We start from the raw sequence: 19910 nt of genomic DNA on the forward strand, positions 1-19910 counted from the left end.
ATTTCTGTCTAGGAAGATTCATCAGTTCCTTAATGGGAATATATACTGTAGACCCTTTTTCAAGTGCTGATTTTGCTGCAGGGCAAAAGGAGAAAGAACATGAAACTGCTGGTTGCAAGAGGGAAGTGCAGAGAAGGGGGAATTCTCTAAAATATACCCTCTACACCACTGACAATTTTGCCAGTGCTGATGAAATAAGTACAAACAAATGGAGACACCAGTTTATTCATTCCTGGTAGGACCTTTAAAAATCTTAGCTCTGATTTTGAGTACTTTGTGTCTGATGCTCTGTTCCTATCCAGCTGTCCATCTGTGCTGGTGACATTTGCAAAACTTATTTCTGTGGTTCACTTAACTTAGATGTAGTGAGGGCCATAAGTGAAGGCCAGAGAGAGACAGAAGCCTTGTGAGGCAGGCGTATGCTTGAGATACATGGAGCAAAGTATGTACAATTTAGAACAACATAAGGCCCTAATCCCAAAGGTGGGTCATCTACCCATAAACATAATACATAGGTGGTTATACTAATTGTTTGAATCCTATAATCTCAGGGTTAGAGAAGATCCCAGAAAGGTTTTCTACCCCAGAATTATCCCAACCTCAGTACTATGGACATTTGGGGCCTAGTATTTCTTTGTTGAGGGGACTTTCCTGTGCATTATAGGATGTTTAGCAGCATCCCTGGCCTCTATCAACTGGATGCCAGACATTGTCACATGTTCCCTTGGGGACGAAGTCACTCTTGGTTGAAAATCACTGATCTGGCCTAACCCCGTGTGCCCCAAACTTTACTGATGATCACAAAATCAAGTGAAGAATCTAAAGCACAAAACAAGACAAAGAAAAACAATGACCACAAGCAGTAACCATGCTCCCCTTGATACCTGCACACTTAGAATCTCCAGGGCTTGAACTTTTAAAAGGCTTATGGACATTCAGATTTGGTCTCTACTGACTCAACCAAATATGCATTTCTTACTTTAACCATCCTGATGAGTAGTCTCTGCCTTTTGAAAGAGCACTCATAGTTGGAAAGCTCATCCTCACACAGAAATGTAACCTACTTCCTTTGACTTGGCCCTAAACCTGCAGAGGCGCATGTGTAGGGGACAGTTGGCCCTTACATCATTGTGCATTCTCCAAACCTAGAGTTTTACCCCATAAACTCTCTGAGTTTGCCCAAACTCTTCTTCTCTCTGCTGGGAGTTTCAAGAGTCTATTTTGAAATTTGAGGGTGGTGGAGGGTAGGGGAGTTGGATGAAAGTGGTCAAAAGGTACAAACTTCTAGTTATAATAGAAATTTGGGGGACATCATGTACAATATGGTGACTGTAGTTAACAACACTGCACTGTATATTTGAAAGTTGTTTAAGAGCTTAAACGTTCTCACCACAAGAAAAAAATGTAGCTATGTGTGGAGATTAATGTTAACTACACTTATTGTACTAATCATTTTGCAATATATACATAAGTCAAATCATTAAGTTGTATACCTTCAACTTATGTCATTTGTCAATTATTATCTCACTAAAACTAGAAAAAGAAAGAAATTTGAAGCTGACACCTGACTCTTCAGGTCTCTGTTTTACCCTTGACCTTACTTTCTCAAGGTTGTGAGGTAGGGCTGCCCTAGCTGTTACCTAAAAGCAGGGGAAGGATTGATGAAAATATAGAAAGCTACTACATTTCTTTTTATGAGATGTCATAGTATTTGAGGACAGTACTAGTATTCTGTCTTTGTACACACAGAATTTACTTTAATGATTCTGTACTTCATGAATTTTTTTAAAATGTAAGAAAATGAGTTGTAAATCTTTCTGGACCAATAGAGTAACCTTATACACCCCCTTGTAACCTTCCACACTGTCCACAATGTGCTGTGTGCATGACCTTGGACATGGTTAGGCCAGAGGAGAACTAACAGATTCTTAGTTTCTTTTTCTCAGATATGAATGTAAACTGTTTATCCAGTGCAATAAGAAAGACCCTTCTAACTTGCTTGCAAATTATTCTTTTAAAAAACTTGATTTCCCCTGCATTGGGATCAGTAGTGAATTCAATTTCTGAAGTAAAGCTGAGCTATATGACACACGCACACACACACAAAATCCCAGACTAGTTCATTAGATTTTAAAATAGTATTTGAAGCCTAATTTAGATACCATGAAATGATCCTTGCTTAAGTGTACAATTCAATGATTTTTTATCAAAATCAAAGACTTATGTGACCATCACCATGATCTAACTTTAGAATATTTTAATCTCTCCCAAAAGACACCTCAGTATCATTTGCACCCCTGCACATTAATTTGCCTTCTTTATAGATTTGCCTAGTTTAGAAATTCCATGTAAATGAAATTGTATATGTGGTCTCTTTTGACTGGATTCTTACTCTTAGCATACTGTTTATAAGGTTCATCAACTTGTAACATCGGAGAAGGCAATGGCAACCCACTCCAGTACTCTTGCCTGGAAAATCGCATGGATGGAGGAGCCTGGTAGGCTGCAGTCCATGGGGTCGCACAGAGTCCGACATGACTGAAGTGACTTAGCAGCAGCGGCAGCAATATTCTTTTGTATGGATAACACCACATTTTGTTTATCTGTGCATCAGTTGCTGAGCATTTGGGCTGTTTTAACCTTTGATATTGTGAATAGTGAATCTGTGTCTGGCTTCTGCTGCTGCTGCTGCTACTGCGTCGCTTCAGTCGTGTCCGACTCTGTGCGACCTTATAGACGGCAGCCCACCAGGCTCCTCCATCCCTGAGATTCTCCAGGCAAGAACACTGGAGTAGGTTGCCATTTCCTTCTCCAATGCATGCATGGGTGCTAAGTCACTTCAGTTATGTCCGACTCTGTGCGACCCTGTGGACGGCAGCCCACCAGGCTTCTCTGTCCACAGGATTCTCCAGGCAAGAATACTGAAGTGGGTTGCCATTTCCTTCTCCAACTCAACATCATGTTTATGATATTCATCCATATATTACATAGTATCACTTGTAGTCTTCAAAAGTTTTTCCCTTTCGCTAAATATTGAAGCTTTTGCTCTTGCCTCATTGAAATGTGATGGATTAAATTCAGGGCAGGAAGAAATCAAGCTTTAGCCAAAGCAGACATTATCTGCATTTGTAACGTATTCTAAAGGGAAGAAACAAAGACCAAAAAGGCCTGAAGTTTATCAGCTATCTGTGAAGAAAGGAGTGGGAATATCTCTTCTATTTAATTAAGAATTTTTTTTTGTTATTGTTATTCTTTAAAAGAAACCATTATTATTTTTTTATAAATTTGTGATGAGAGAGGGGTTTAACTGTTAAGAGTAAACTGATCCATAGACATCAGACAAAAGAGAAGTAAGGTTTGTAGTCAGCTCTGCTGAGGACAGGAGGCTGGCAGAGCTCTTCCTCCATCGTAGTTGCTCTAGGTGGCATTCAGCACTGGTAACAGGAAACTCTGGTTTGGGGCTGAGGCAGTCCAGGGTGTGGGGAAAATGAGGCATCCGGCATGTACATTATCACCTACTTCCTGTAAGGGGCTCAGAGGAAGTTACAACCACCAAGAACAGGGAAGTCTAAAGGGTCTTTGCTCCTATCACTGCCATGCATGGGGCACTGATCTGTGCAGTGTAGCCAGATTGGGTTGGGGAGTGGGCTTGTTCCTATGGGATATAGTCAAGGTCTCAGGTCATCTTTTACGATTTTATCTAGAAAAATAAAGATGCAACAATATAAAAAAATGTGCCAAGGATGGGAAATGTGCAGATGGGAAAATAGACCTTAACTCATATATTCCCTTATTAACTATGTGTGTGTATGTGTGTATGTGTGTGTGTGTGTGTGTGTGTGTGTGTGTGTGTGTGTGTATGAAGAAGCATCCCTGCCCTAGTCCAGACTGACACTAATTTACTGTCTAAATTTGGCCCAGTTTACTCCCCTGTAGCACAAAGGGGACGGATCAGATATTCTTTAAAAGGAATTCTAGCTCTAACAATTTATAATTCTGTGAATTACAGATGTTTCCAGATTCGATGTATGAGCTTCAGTTTTCTCAGTCGTAAAATGACTTTTGCAAGATGGTTGGGAGAGTTAAAGTGCATAGAACAGTTCCTGGAGTATAATACCAGAACAAGGACTATTAGGGCTATCATCAGCCATTATTATCACATGCCATGGTATGCCATCCATTAGAAGTATTAATACCATTGTCTGCTTTCTTCTGAGATATGTTGACTGTGTTAGGAATGTCCTTCTTTCTTTCTGTCCATATGATTTGAAGAGGACCTTACAGAAGATAATCTTGACACACAGGGTAGGTTATTATGAAAAATATAGACTGATAACATATCTTTGTTATGCTGTATTATAATTTGAGTGTCTCTGACATATAACTACTTTTCGTTTTGGAGGTGGTTCGTTTCTTCCCTTAAAACAATTCTTCTGTGGACTCAATATTGCATCTTTAACTAGTAATACCTTAGAATCATGGAAATATCATTAACAATGTCTTAGAAAAGGCTCCTGCCCCAAATTCAGGTCACTCAATATGTGCCATGCTGTAAGGTATCAAGTACCTGCTTGCAAGGAATTCGCCCTCTACCTAAACGGGTTACACAGAAGACAGACTTTGAGGTCCATGGCTGAGTGAAAAGAGAGCTACTGGAGATGTCATGACATTGCAACATGAGAGTTCAAAGGTGGGGAAAAACCACATTCCACAGTTTGTGAGAGGGAAAGCTTGAGGACGTTCTTAGAGGAGGTGTTATCTGAACTGATAATACATGCTAAGAGTTGTTTTCTGTGGTTCTGAAATTTGGCTAAGTCCCAGAATCACCTGAGTACCAATTTCCAAGGTTCTGACTGGTGAAGGCTGACATCCTAGAATTTGTATTTTTTTAAAAGCTCCAAACAATGCTCATGACTGGCCAGCTTCTCCCAAAATATAGTTGTTAATTTCAAAAACATTTCTTAAGCATTTGCTGTATTCATTCACTCAACAAATATTCAATAAGCAACTACCATGTCATAGGTACAGTTCTGGGGTCCTGTGTAAAGCAGGAACAAGATAAAGCATTTATATTCTAATGGTGAAATATGTTTGGGAAAGTACCTTGAGATATTTAGTTAATAAAAATGAAATAAATCCAATTTTGGTCAATAAAAGTGAACCAATCAATCTTTTAAGGGTCCTATAATTGTTAGAAAAGGAGACACTAAATACACCCCTGAAAAAGTTCTGTTGATATTTTAAACATCTTACAATACAGGGACCCACTGAAGTTTGCCTGTATATGACCTAAGGAAGCAAAGAGGATTTGGTGAAGTAGTTTAGAATATTAATAAGGAAGAGTGTTTCAACTGCTCTAGGAAGCAGAATGTGTTTAAGTGCCTCCAAAGAATTGCTGTAAAATAGAAAGCATCTTTTGCTAATCATTACTGTGAGCTTTTTTAGGTGCCCCATGGGCATACTTCATTAACTAGTGTGTGATTAAAAATAACAAAACTGTACTTGTTTAAATTCAGTATAACTCTTATTATAGGATTCTATTGGTTAATTTAACAATTTATTATATTATCCAACAACATAGGTGCTGAGTAGGCCGCATATATATATTACAAGGTGACTTGAAAAAATACAGGTTTCCAGAAGCTAACCCTGGAGAGTCTGATTCTGTAGGTCTGGGCCGGGGCCTGGGGATCTTTATTTTTAAAAATTCCCTAGTGATTCTAATGTGTACTCTATTGGGAACCACAGGGAATAATTAAGTGCTGAGTTAGGGTGGTACCAAGGGGAAACCAGAGTCTAGTAGTGACTCACCTTAATTCCTCTTACTCCATGAACTCTTTCTAATTCCTTCTAGAATCTTCTCAAAATTCTGAGAGTACTGAAAGCCTCCTGTATATGCTCAGTTTATCTTAGATTCTTCTCTCTTTCTTCAGAGTTTTTCTTGTTTCCTGATAGTGTCTATGAGAGTCCCTATTGAGGTCAAAGATCCTATCTCAAGTATCTTTATGTGCTTAGTTCCGTGCTCAGCAAAATGGTAAGGTATGTGAGTTTATACTGAGAAATCCTAATAAAGGAAGTGGCGCAAACATGTCATAATCATGACAGGTGCTAATTGAGATGGCCACCATCATACAGACTGCCTGTTATACACCTGTCACTGGTAAACACACAAACAACTGAACTTGTCCTCTTTGCCTGCTTATTGGAAACTTAATCAAGGGAGACGTTCACTGCTTCAAAATATGACTTCAAAATATGACTCCTCCCTTCCCAATTTCCTCATATAGAAATTTTATTTTTGCCTTTGATAGAATGAATTTATTATCACTTTCAAGTTTCCCTTGTGCAAAATTAAATAATACATTAATAATCAACTCTATACCTTTAGATTATTTTTTGACAGTATTCATCATCCTTCCACCTTCTCATCACAGCCCTTCATTCTCTACCTGAAATCTTCCCAGGTCCCCTTCTCTAAGCTCACCCCTAGTCACTCTCCAAACCGGTAATGGTTGCCTGTTGGGGTGATCAACTGTCCTGGTTTGTCTGGGACTGAGGTTGGTGGTGGGGGTGGTTCTGGGACCATTGGACTCTCAGTTTTAAAATGAACTGTTCCAGGCAAACCAGGATACATTGGTCACTCCAGCTTCATTCCATCCAAGAGAGGTTTGCAGTTTAAGATTCTTAAAGATATGAAATACCTTCAAACTATAACTGGAAAATAATATATGGTGAAATGGCAGGAACACGGTTGACATTTCAGCATAGGGAGACTAATCCCTCTATCAGCCCATGCCTACTGTTTACTGGTCTCACTGGTGAGGCTGTGTTGAGCCTGGGTTATTAACATCATGGGAATTTAGACTCACTCAGATATTTTTCTCTGAACTACTAATGCCTGTACCCTATCCACTAGAGATTATGATTTAATGAGTCTGAGGTGGGACCTTGTCATTGGTATTTCTAAAATGTTTCCCAGGTAATTTTCATGTGCAGACAGGCTTGTGAACCACTGATCTAAACAAATAAGCTGATAAATTGATTTCTCTATAGAAAGCTTTCTCTCAGTACCTCCATGCATTTGGTTTCTCTGCAAGAGCCCCAACGTGCAATTTTCAGGGCTACTCTAAGTGTGGTCTGTGGATGGGTGCCAGTTGGCAAACTGTTACTGCTCCACCACCAGACAAAAAAAGAAATTGAGAGGAATCATTTAGAATCTTTTTATAGCGACTGAATACTAATAAAAAATTGGACTTGCATTATTTTTTATGTATTTGCTTCTTATTTTTGCTTTTTTTCCCCTATTAATTCATTTTTTATTGAATTTACTTAAGTCTGTGACAAATGGAAATTAAAAACCAACCACAGAAAGTAATCCATTACTCAGATACTTTGAGAGGCACAGCTTTAGAGTAACAAATGATCTTCTGATCCAGGAAGAGAGGGGTTCCCTTGCATGCCAGTCAATTGATGGCAGCTTCCTTGAGTGCTGTTTTGAGAAGGACCCCAAAGCCATGAACTCTGATCAACGGGGTCGGCCACAGAACCAAGACTAGAGAGTGGCAGTATGAGCCTAGGTAGTTGTCATCTCTGATTTAGTCCAATGCCTCCCTTGAACTCGTTGAGAAACTGAGGTCCAGAAGGAAGAAGAGATGTCCCCAAAGTCACACACTGAGTTGGAGCCAGAGCGGGGGCCAGGACTTTCTCCACCACACCATGCCTTCTTTCTTCACTTCCCTCTCGCCCTCAATCCTGACACCCCTGGGTAAGATCAGTCCTGGGCCTCACACTATATGGCTCTGGAGAAGAACAGTTGTTCATTTTGATATTTGGCAAAACTAATACAGTTATGTAAAGTTTAAAAATAAAATAAAATTAAAAAAAAAAAAAGAAAAATAAGTTAAAAACAAGTGATGTATTTCCTCTAGTTCCACACACAGCTCAGCAAGGAGGAATCTGAATCACAGCCACCCCTGACCTAACCAGAGAGGCAGGCAGGGAAGACCAGCCCCAAGCTCTCCAGGGCCAGCCATCATGGCGGGAAAGACCACCCACTGAAGCGGTGGCCATGTTCACATGTTAATACCAAGACCTTTGATCCTCTCCAGGTTTCCTCTCCAGGACTGATGTATGCTAAGCCTGTAAACCCCAAAATACTTTTATACTAGTACCAGACATGAACATCACTTTAATCCAACACATCAACTCACTGCGTTAGCGCAAACCACCGCCTGGCTGAAAAAGAGTAGCACAATTCATTTTATTTGAAGCCAAAAGATAGGTTAAAGAGACTTACTGAGTCCAAAAGAAGTTTTTCAGCTTTGTCTCGGCTGATATTCTTATTGTACCACCTGAAAGCAGGAAAAAGTCATAGAAAAATGAGATTTAAAAATTTTTATTATTTACTTATGAAAGATAATTAATACTAGAGAATCTTTTGTTCTTTTTGTTTCTACCAATACTTTCAAACTCAAAAGCAAAAGTACAAACCATTTCCAGGTAATAAAATGTTTAATTGGAAGGGAACAAATGAATCAGAAGTGGTAAAATGTTGATAATTGTTGAAGCTGGGGGGCTTTGAGGTTCATTATATTTTTCTCTCCACTTTTGTGCATGTTGGAAATTTTCCTTATTAAAATTTTTGAAAACGTTTATCTTCTGTTCTGCTTTGTAAGTCAGTGGATGGTTATAAGTAGAATGGTGCTAGGACAGCTATAAAAGTTGAATATAAATTTGAAAGTGTAGCAAATACCCTTTTAAAATGATTGCAGCATTTTCTTCTGTAAGACTGGTTTTCAAGATCTTCTGCAAAATAATTATATTTTTCCCAGCTGCAGAAAAGCTCCTGTACAAATAACATTGACAGTGTCCCATAAGGCTAGTTTATCTTTGTAAAAATTGCAAATGTAGAAAAACCTTAGGTATTGCTACATTCCTTGTGAAATGAGTGCCAAATTTATTTGTTGAATAAACTAAAAATTTTTAATGGATGTATTCTGCTAAAAATAAGGTAAATATTCACATATTTTCTACTTTTACAAAGTGAGCTGACCTGAGATTGAACTTCAAATTTAGTTTAAAAGGAAAATGTGTCACGCGGTTCATGTTATAACACAATATTGTTTAATTTTGTGTTTCTGATTTTAGCACACAACTGTTTTAATTTCTTAAGATTTCAGGCTAATTTTCTCAGGATAAGTGGCTCATCTCTTCTCTGAAGAAGTTTTAAAATCAAATTTTCTATGAGCAATTTGAATAATAGATTCAATATATAAATGGGGGAAAAAAAGAAAAGAAAGATAACTTCTAGATTTATTGCTACCAAAGAATAGATCTTACCATGAAACAATTCATGTCAGACAGTTTTAGGAACCAATGCACTGTGCTGGAATGATTTGGACGGTGGGGAAAAGCAAATCTAAGTATATTATGGAGTCAATGTCATTTTTATAGTTTGGGTTCATCAACATACATAGCGCTAAAAGCTCATCTTCAAACATCTCAGAGCATTTGAAACTAGTAGCCCAGCTCTGTGCCTGGCTGGCCAGTAATTTGGACGTGTGAAACATACTCAAGCAAGCAACGACAGATAACATTTAACAGATAAATGCAATGTGGTATCATCTTTGGAAGTTTCATGACTGATGACTCTAAGCTAGTATTATGCAGGTTTATAAAAGGACACTAATTGACTTTTTATAAAGTTTCCCTTAAAACACCCTGGGTATGCCCTGATTAATCTCTTTTGCATTGGCTGTTAACTAGGCTGCAATCACATCTCTGACTAGTTCAGTTCAGTTCAGTTCAGCTGCTCAGTCATGTCTGACTCTTTGCGACCCCATGGACTGCAGCACGCCAGGTCTCCCTGTCCATCACCAGCTCTTGGAGTTTGCTCAAACTCATGTCCAATCGAGTTGGAGTGGACTCCATCAAAGTTTGCTGGGGGAAAGCTCCAGCCATATCCTGGTGAGAACTTCAAGACTGCAAAGAATAATTAGCTAATGTAGAGCTCATCTATCAGTGTCAGGAAGTGCTATCAGCAGGTTATGAGACTTGCTCAAGGTCAGTAAGCTGGTCTGGAATAGCCAGCATGTGAACCCAGGCAGTGGGGCTCCAGAACCCATGCTCTTATCACCACCATATAGAGCCTGTAACTATCATGTACCAAGGACTTAAGGAAAAAGCATTAAAGGCTCCCTGTCTCCCCCAAGAAAAGCCTAGCTTGCTATGCTGTAGCCCCCGACTTCACATCTTTCAGGAGTTACACCTGCCAGATACAGTTCTTACAATCTGTTAACTCCTAAGGAACATAATCATGGCATTATTTGTCATGTGCATGTTCTCACATGGCTCCTTCTTTCCTTATCTAAGTTTTAATATAAAAATGAAATATGTATAAGTTTGAAGGAGAAATGAAATGGACCAAAATAATTAATATTCTTTAACTACTTTCACCCCCTGCATCTTCTAAAATAGAGTTCTTCAAACTGCAGTGTGTCCAAACTGGAACATTATTGTAATAGGTACTTCATTATGTATTTCTAAGAAATAAAATATACACTTATATAACCATAGTACAATTACCAAAATCATGAAATTTAACACTGACACAATGCTATCTAATTTTAGACTTTATTCAGATTTCATCGGTTGTCCCAATAATATGCTTTGTATTACTATTTTTTGGTTTGCTTTTTTATGGTTCAAGATTGACCCAGGATTACTGGAGCATTTAGCTACTATATCTCTTCTGTTTCCTTTAATGTGAACCAGTTTCTTAGTCTTTCATGTCTTTCATGATATTAACATTTTTGAAGAGCCCAGGGCAGTTATTTTGTAGACTATGCCTCAGTTTGGATTTGTCTGTTATTTCCTCATGACGAATTCAGGTTATGCATGTTTGGGTGGGAATATCACTGAAGTGATGCTGTGTCCTTCTCAGTGTATCATGTCAGGAGATGCACGATGTCTGCTTGCCCACTTCTTGATGTGAACTTGGATTGTTTAGTTAAGATGGGGTCTGCCATGTATTTCCTCTTTTTAATAAGTGATTTGTAGGAAGATACTTTGAAACTATGTAATTATCAAACTTTTACCACCTACTTGTAACTTTTATTGATGATTCTTGCCTGGATCAGTTGGTACTTCAAGCTATAAAAAGATGGTTTTTCACTTTAAAATTCCTTCTGCATTCATTACTTGGCATTTTATGGTGAGAAGGACTTTTTTTCTTCTTGTCCTGTTATTTATTTAGTTATCAAAGTATTTATTTATGATAGATTCTTGTTTTATCCAGTGATTGTAGTTCATTACTGTCATTATTTATTTTGATACTCAGATTATCCAGATTTTGTCAGAAGAGGCATTTTTAATCTGACTTCTGTGCTCACTCAATGTGTTCACTTTACTTAACAACAAAAAATTAGAGGGTACTTCTTTAATATTTTGGTGCATCAAAATGTTCCAATTTCATCTTTGTTCTTTCCTTGCCCTAACTCCAAGTCTCCAAGCCATTTCTCCAGGAAGTCCTAGTTGTTTCTAGTGGGAAGTGTTAATTAAAAACCAGAACCTGAGTGTGCACATTGCTACTCTAGTGTTATTGCTTCTGGGCCTTCTAGCAGCTGAGCTGGTGAATACACGCACATGCTAAGTATGTTGTTCTCTACATTTGGATTTTATTAAACATTGAATAATTCCACTAAAACTGTTTGTGAACTCTCCTTTTAAATAACAGTCTGAAACAAATGACACAAACTAAGCAGATATTTAATACCTATCTGTTTGTCTGCTGGTATTGGAAGTATTGCATCAAACCATGCTTTAAATCAATCTGTATTAGATCCAATGTTCATAGTGTAAGATCAATATTCCTGGAATTCCCAGGAGAAACTGTTTCTTTGACTACAATGTGTGCAGGCATCTGAAAACATTAGTTTGGTAAAAGGGGAGATGAGAACACATATCCTTCCCCTTCTCCTATTTAAAGTGACCCCCAGCTGTTTATTTAGGGTTCTGAGTATGGAAGCAAGTCAAGAAAATGACGTATTTTAATAATTAACCAATGACACTCCTAATCTAAGAAGACCAATTAGCACCAATTTTTGGAAAAAAAAAAAAAAAATCTTACTCATAGGTTTCCAGGTTATTTGGAGACTTTTCCACCAGATAACTGCTTGGAACATATCCTTCATGCCTGTTTAGAGGGAAATGAGTGTTTATATTAATATAAAGCTAATTTTTACATCTCCATTTCATAGATTTAATCAACTAAATGTCATTTAAAGATGAAGAATTCTTGTTTAGCTTTCAGGATAAGACATTTTAAAATTTTCAAATAAAAATTACTGAAAATAACAACCTGCTATCTGTTAAAGGCTATATAGATCTTATTACTAAAATTTGAGCCATAATAAATAAGAAATAGTTACTTTTCTTTATTAGCTCTGCTTGCTAATCTCTTCATTGTGAAAATTTCCTCTATTGGAAAAAATATCAATGTTCAGTCTTTATTTTCTAATAGGAAACATCTCTGTGTGTGTGTTATAATCAGTATTTTTCCACTTTAGTGCTAGCATTTTGTAGTTAGGAAACCAAAATAATAAAATATAAAGAATTATTTCCAACCACGGGTCCCAAAAGATACTGTCAGTCAACCATGTAAACTTTTAATTCAAGGCCTCCCTAATGTTTTTTGTTATTTGTGCTCCTTCAAACATAAATGATAAAACATGATAAAAACAAAATAAAACTATGTTGGATTTGGGGTTAGGAGTCTCTTTTGAGCAGGAATAAATTGTGTATAAACAAAGACATATGGATCAAGAGACTGGTAAGAACATCAAAATACTTTACACTTGTGTAGGTACTTTTCAAAACACGATCACATTCACTGTCACATTTAATACTACAAGGTGAGAGCAGTGTCTCCTCCACTTTCTAGGCCTCTGATTCTGTACCTGTAAAATGAAGGACCTAAACTAGTTTACACATAAAATCCCCCCAGACTGTGCATTCTGTGAAAAGATGTCTCCTAACTTCTTGCTCTCTACTCCATTAAGTGTTTGAATTTTTTTTCAATCTAGTGATTTCTGTTTAATGGGAAATGTGTAATCTATTTCACAGAATTGTTTGGAAGAGTGAAGAAATGAAGAATGGTGATACCGAATACCTGATATCTTGTATCTTGTACCCACGGTTAGTCAGTCATGGTATTATGTTTTCTTTGGAGAACTGAACATCCAGCCTCAGAATCCTTCTTAAGCCAGCACTCAAGGTAGTCAATTCCAACTGATAGGAGTCAACTTGTTCTCAGATATGCTGTCTTTTATGTCTTTCTTTTGGATTTCCTTTTAATTATGTCTGTTTTTGCCACACCATATGTTTACAATTATATTACTAGGTCAAATACTATTTTGCTTTCATATAAAATGACAGTTTTAATATCCCAACCAAAACTGGATTATCTACAAAATGATGATAATTCTCTTGTGTGTGGATATAGAATTTACAAATCCCTTTCACTTTCTTTATCTCAGTGATTTTCTCAACACTCTGAGATGGAAAGCTGATATTATCATCTGCATTTTACAGGTAAGGAAATAGATTCAGAGAAGTTAAGTGACTTTTCCAAAGGCCCTGTATAACAAAAGCAGCTGATATTCAAGTCCGAGTCTTCTGTCTCCGCATCTTGTGTACTTTCCGCTGTACCACACTATTACAAAGCACACTAGGGAAATTCCCAGACACCCTGATTGGCCTCTGGGGTGTCTTCTGCGATGCCCTTTGAAGTACAGAGCTGAGCCTTTCCGCGGGCCATTGAACAAAGTGTAAACTGTCATTTGGGGAAGTGAAACTTTGGAGAAGAAATTTCCTGGCACATAAGGTGTACTAAAGAAATGTCAGTTGGTTGAAGGGATGAATTTCTTAGTAAGTTCCTCTGGCATTTGTGGAGCCAGGCAATCTTGAACCTGTTTCTGAAATGAGCCTCCCCATAATAGGCAAAGAGAAGGTGATGTGACTGGTCTTGTTTGTTTCCCCAAGTTAACTAGAGAGGGAGGTTCCAGGTGAGGGAGCTTTTGGGTCTGTTCTCAGCAAGCAAGTGACACTGCCTCTGAGACCACAGTTTTTGATCTAACCCTCCATTACTTCCCTTGCAATGGAATTGATAAGGGTACTTAAAGAGAAGGTGCCTTGAAAATGTACGTTATGATATACGTAAAAAGTAAAGTTTTTACCCTAAAAATGTTTGTACTTCTTCTTCTACTCATCAGGTTGGCCCCCCTTTTTAAAGTTTAATGATACCCAATGTTGGGCTTCACTGGTGGTTTAGATGGAAAAGAATCCGCCTGCAATGCAGGAGACCCAGGTTTGATCCCTGGGTCCAGAAGATCCCCTGGAGAAGGCAATGGCTACCCCCTCCAGTATTCTTGCCTCGAGAATTCTATGGACAGAGGAGCCTGGTGGGCTATAGTCCATGGGGTCACAAAGAGTTGGACACGATTGAGCAACTAACACTTTCACTTCGGTGTTGGTACTCCAATACCCTGTTGGTGGGGAATGTAAAATTTGGCAAGCTTTTTAAGGGATTTATCTTCTAAAATTAAGATGTCACATAGTCTGACTCACCAGTTCCATAGGTAGAAATGTGAGTTATGTATTTTTTTCCAAAGAAAAAATATGTTTTCAAATGTATATGTATTTCAAAAGATTTCTAAGTTACATGAGCATGCACAATGCAAGATCTTCATTGCAGCCTTGTGTGAAACAACAAAGAAAGCAACTTGAAAACTAAATGTCCCACTATAAAATATTATTTAAATATTTATAATACAATCATACATTCTAAAACTATATGTTTACCTAAAAAATAAGGTAGATTTGTATGCACTGATATGAAAATATCTTTAAGATATATCATTAAAAGTTAGAAGCAAGGTGAAGATCAGAATGAATCACCTTAATGCAAATGAAAAATAGGATGCATTTCTATATGTATAACTCTTTTGCCTAGGATGCACAAGTAACTTAACAATGAATACTTTTAGAACTGATGTGCAGACAAATGGAGGGTGGCTTCTTTTTATGTATATTTCTCTCTGTTGTTAGTTTTTGTAATATAAAACATCCACATTGGCTATCCAGATATTGCACTAATGGAGTGTTTTCATTATCTTTTAAAAACTATGTTAAAATTAATAATAATCTCATACTTTGAAAATTTTTAAACCCTTAATATATAAAGATGTTAATTGTAGCATTGTTAATATTTTCAAAATATTAGAAACAGCCTAAGCACCCAAGAAGGAAATTTGCTAAATTATGGTACATTTTTATGTTGGATTTATGCAGTTATTGAAATCATCTTCTGGAGGGATTCTGGAGAATATTCTGGGACATAGGTAAATATCTCTGATCTTTAAAGGAAAATATACAGCCTTATTAAGCAGTGTAAATCTGATAACTATAAACTAACCACTGGTATGAAACTCATATACATCCCAGAGCATTCTAAAGGTCAGTAACAGTAATTTCTTGTAATTCAGTTCAGATAAGGGGTCATAAGATTTTTTTTCATTCAAAAGTCCCATTGAGGCTAAATTGTATTTGTACAATTTTATTTTCTCTGTGAATCATATGGATGGCTAGTTCACAGCTCTTGGCTTAACTAAATCTTTAGTATTTTTTCCCTGATTATTCTTAATGTAACCACCAATCTGCACCATCTGTACATGCCTTTTGCTTCCACCAACAATAAGACCCTCACAATGGCATATACACCTTCAGCCTCATTTAAGCACTCAAAAACTATGGTGCTTTGTGGAACAAGTTGCTGTTCTCCCAAACTGTGGATATCAGTGGAAAAACCCAGAAGATTTTTAGATGAGTTTGGAGGTTGAGAGGGCTTGATAAGGTCCAGGGAGTAAGTATGGTGAGTGACTGCCTCCCAGGCTTTTCTGAGAAGGGGAAGACCCTTTTCAGCAACTTCTTCCTTCTCCTCCTCTGTCTCTGCTCTCCTCTCCTAACTCAGTGCCATGGTCGCTCTGAGAGAGGCAGGACTGTCTTTGTTCCCACCTCCCCTTGAAAGCTGGGACAGCAGCCACCCAGGTGCCTTACCCGTTCCTGTCCTGAACCCTCCACCAGTGAATCTCAGAGCTGTCGAGCAGGTAGTACTCCTCATTGCGCTGTAGCATGAGTTCCTGTGGATCATTCGTTTGGTAGTCATAGAGGGCAATGACCACGGTTTCTTCAAGTTCCCGAAGTGACCGCTGGAGGAGGGAGACAACAAAATCAAGCAAAGATGTGAGAAAGGAGGTAACCTGTGGAACAAGGTCAGCAAGTCCCTGAACTGTAACTTGCTCTTGGACCTATGCCAGTCAGACACCAGTTCCTCAGATCCACTGGGGGTACTCGCTGAGGCCATTCACCTTCCTCTAGTTGGCTTTCTCATTGTCAGGCTCGTGATATGGAATAGGACACAAAGACACGCAATACCTGGAATTCGTTGCCTCTCCCATTCCAAGTGGTAAACTCTGACTCTCAGTGAGCTCCAGGCAGCCATGCTCGTCACAGAAATCTGCTTGTTTCTCTACTTAAGCCATGTCATAATTCACAGACTCTCCGCTAGAAGCATCACATTCTTGGCAAAGGTGATGAAGTCAACACTATATCATTTAGTTCATGCTTTCCTAGTTTTATTTTTGGGTTTGTCCAGATCCATAGAATTATGGACTGTTGGAGCTGGAATGCCTCTGAGAGATCATTTAGTCCACTCTTTTGTTTAGAATAAGGAAACTGAGGCCCAGATGGGACAAGTTTAGCAATTGAATTATTCTTATGCTTTCTTTACTATATCCCTGGGATCTCTTGTTCCTCTGGTGGGCTCTCTTGCTTGTATCACTGTTTTTCAGTATCTTTCTTAGGATGAGATATTAAAGACCGAAGAGGTCCTCATGTAAAGGAGTCACAAGTGTTCAGGGTGGGCACACCTGCTAGAGGTTAGCAGGCTTTGTGAGATAGCAAATGTGGGAAGAGACTGAGATCACTGGCTAGAGTGAGAGTCAGTGATGGGAAATCAGAAGTTCTCTGAGTGCACTGAAGTATTTGGTGGCATAAAAATATCGGAGATTAAAAAATAAAATGTTGTCATACTGATACAGTTTGGATTTGAAGCCTAGATTATTTGTGGAGCTTGTGAAATGATATACTGAGTACTACAGATGAGAGTTGTTGAGCTTGAGGTTGTCACCCTAACAGCTAATGGAGGAAGGAATTGTGTTCAAGGGCAGGAGGATAAAGGAAAAATATAGTAAGGTATTCATCTCATTATAGATCCAACTGGTTGATTAATTATTATTAAGACAAAGATCAGAGCAGGTTTCTCAAACAATGTGAAACCTTTCCACAGGGAGTATTTTGGACATCTGTGGCAGTGTTTTGAATGTCACAAAGGTTGAGGTGGCTACTAGCATTGAATGGGAGAGGGTCAAGGATGCAAAACACCCTGCAGCATCCCACGATTTTTGAATGTCCTGTTAGATATTCCAGAGAAGGCCGCTTACAGTAATAATGTACAATAACACTCTGACCTAGATCCTACCTCCACCTTATATGAAGCACTTGGTTTCCTAGGAGGCAGCCACCCTTTACGTGGAGGGTGGATTACACTTTGTTTAGTTCAGAACTTGACCAAGAGTTGTTTGCTCTTTTGGAAAGTGTATCACAGATGGTAGTACTCTCTTTGAGTCACTGATACTACATTACTGAAACAGTTACATTTGAGCTGCCAAATTTAACAGGATTCAAATACAGGTGTGTTTTATTATGTTGTCCAGTATAGTCATGCCCAATATTTATATATAGAAATATGTATGGGTTTGTATAAGTTATTTTATTTTCTTTTTTAAACATTATGGTGAGAACATTTATTGGTTCTTTTAGAAAGTATGTGTTTACATAAGTGGTATTATCTATTTACTTTCTTTTTGTTATAATAAAGGGGGCTTTATAAAATATTTGTAAGAAAAAGGGAGTACTGGGTCTGATAGGATTGAGAACCATGAGATTATACTGAGAAAATGAAGGGATGACATTTGGAGAAACTGAGACTCTGGGGTCCAGAAGGGCTATTTGGGAGCCCAGGAGATGAGGTGAGTCATGGAATGGGGGAATGGTCCTGTCTCCTGGCCACTCTACTGCTGGTCTCAGAATGGTCCTGACCTCTGAGAGCTCCTGACCCCAGCTGGGGAGAGCTCCACGCAGCTGAGACTGGGCCCTCCCAGGTGGGAGTGGCACGGGTAGTGTGCCTTAACAAGGAAGCCAGGGCGTAGGCAGACATGTGTCTGGGTGGCCCCTCAGGAAGTCCTTCTGGGTTGATGGGGATGGGCCTCAAAGAAGGGCTGAGTTCTTGTGTACGTGGGGAAACCAAGAGTGAAACATAACCTCATCTGCACCCACAGGCTAGAGAGGCCTGGAGTTCTCAATTACTCTGATCATGGATGGTTTCTATCCTGACCAATAATAGCCACCCTCCATCCTCGAGAACTGTCCCCAGTCCATAGTCTCTCTCACACTAAGCATCAGGCCTGTTGCTCAGATCAGATTAAAAGTATAGCCTCTATAGATGCCAACTCAAGATGCCATCACTTAGTCTAGAACAGAACATGAAGGTGATGGGAGAAGTGATTTCAAGTAATTCAACATAAATGTTGCTGTGGATTTAGATGTGTGATTGAAACTGCAACCGTGATTCCAATAGCCCTGTGGTTGGTGTCCTAAAGCTGCTCCTCCAAGAAGTCTGAGAAGCCAAGTGGTGGTGTCCAAGGGGCGGTGGATAGGCCCTATTTTCTGACTTTCACCTTCACTAATAGTGAAAAACCAGAAGGAGCAAGCCAGCCTAAGGTGCAGAGATGTGGGTTTAGGTGGGACTATTGGAACCACCCACGAGCCAGGGCAGTGGGATTTGAAACCATATTTTCAAGGGTGATGGTGAAATGGTCTTTAGGAGATGAATGAAGTAAAATGGAAAAGAGCCCATTTTCTGCTGCAATTTAAATACACTTCTTTCTTGTTGTGTGAGAGAGGGCTGACAACAAATCTAAAAGTCAGCCCAGTTTTGAGCGATGTAGAACTTCTCTTATGGCGAAGTTGCCAGTGTTTGAAATGTCACCATATTGGCTGGAAAAAAAGCAGGGCTCATCCTTCAGGAAGAAGCATGAGGGAGTAGAATCAGTATGTTCTAGAATAAAGACCAGTTACTCAAATGTGGATATCGTTATTGGTATTACCATAAAGTGAGGGCTAAGATTGCCTTTTCTCCTATTTTTTGGTTTGTTTTGTTTTGTCTTTTTGACTAAATAGCTTCCCGAGAATTGACTTGATATCACTTAAATCTTGCAAGTCAGTATATTAGACCAGTGTTTCTCAAACTCCAGCATGCCTTAGAATCATCTCGAGGTTTATTAAAGTGCAGATTACTGGTCCCTTTCCCTAAAGTTTTGCGTGTCAAAGGTCTGATGGGATGGTGAGGTTTGGGTTGGGGGGGAAGGAGTTCTGAGAATCTGCATTTCTAACCAGCTCCCTGGTGATGCTGATGCTGCTGGTCCAGGGACCACACTTTTGGGAACGACCACTTGAATTAAACACCACCACACCAGGAACCCTCTAGCCTACTAACTTGACTACTAAGTTACCGAATGGCCTTGAGATAACTTCTCATGGGACTTGCTTTCCCAAGCTTTCACATGAGAATAAAACTACAACCCTCTGAAGTGGCCAGAACAGAGAGTGAGTTTTGAAATAACTAGTAAAAGTGTGGACCTGCTTTGAAGAATTTGAAGTGTTCTCAGGTGTATGCTTCCAAAATGCTTGTCTGTCAAAGGGTGGAGTAAACACATCATTTTATGTGGCTGTGA

The 19910-nt window shown here is 38.7% G+C and overlaps 1 protein-coding gene across 1 annotated transcript in view; it reads right to left on the bottom strand.

Annotated features, from left to right (window-relative positions):
- Nucleotides 1–19910, bottom strand: part of ITK (IL2 inducible T cell kinase) — a 61798-nt gene that overhangs the window by 13984 nt on the left and 27904 nt on the right. Inside the window, exons 6-8 of the mRNA XM_006075873.4 lie at nt 16114–16265; nt 12128–12193; nt 8297–8351 (exon numbers count right to left, since the gene is read on the bottom strand). Of these exons, the coding sequence (XP_006075935.1) occupies nt 8297–8351; nt 12128–12193; nt 16114–16265 (273 nt within the window). The remainder of the gene's footprint in view (nt 1–8296; nt 8352–12127; nt 12194–16113; nt 16266–19910) is intronic.

The sequence above is a fragment of the Bubalus bubalis genome, chromosome 9 (genome assembly GCF_019923935.1).
Source record: "Bubalus bubalis isolate 160015118507 breed Murrah chromosome 9, NDDB_SH_1, whole genome shotgun sequence".
Taxonomy (NCBI): domain Eukaryota; kingdom Metazoa; phylum Chordata; class Mammalia; order Artiodactyla; family Bovidae; genus Bubalus; species Bubalus bubalis.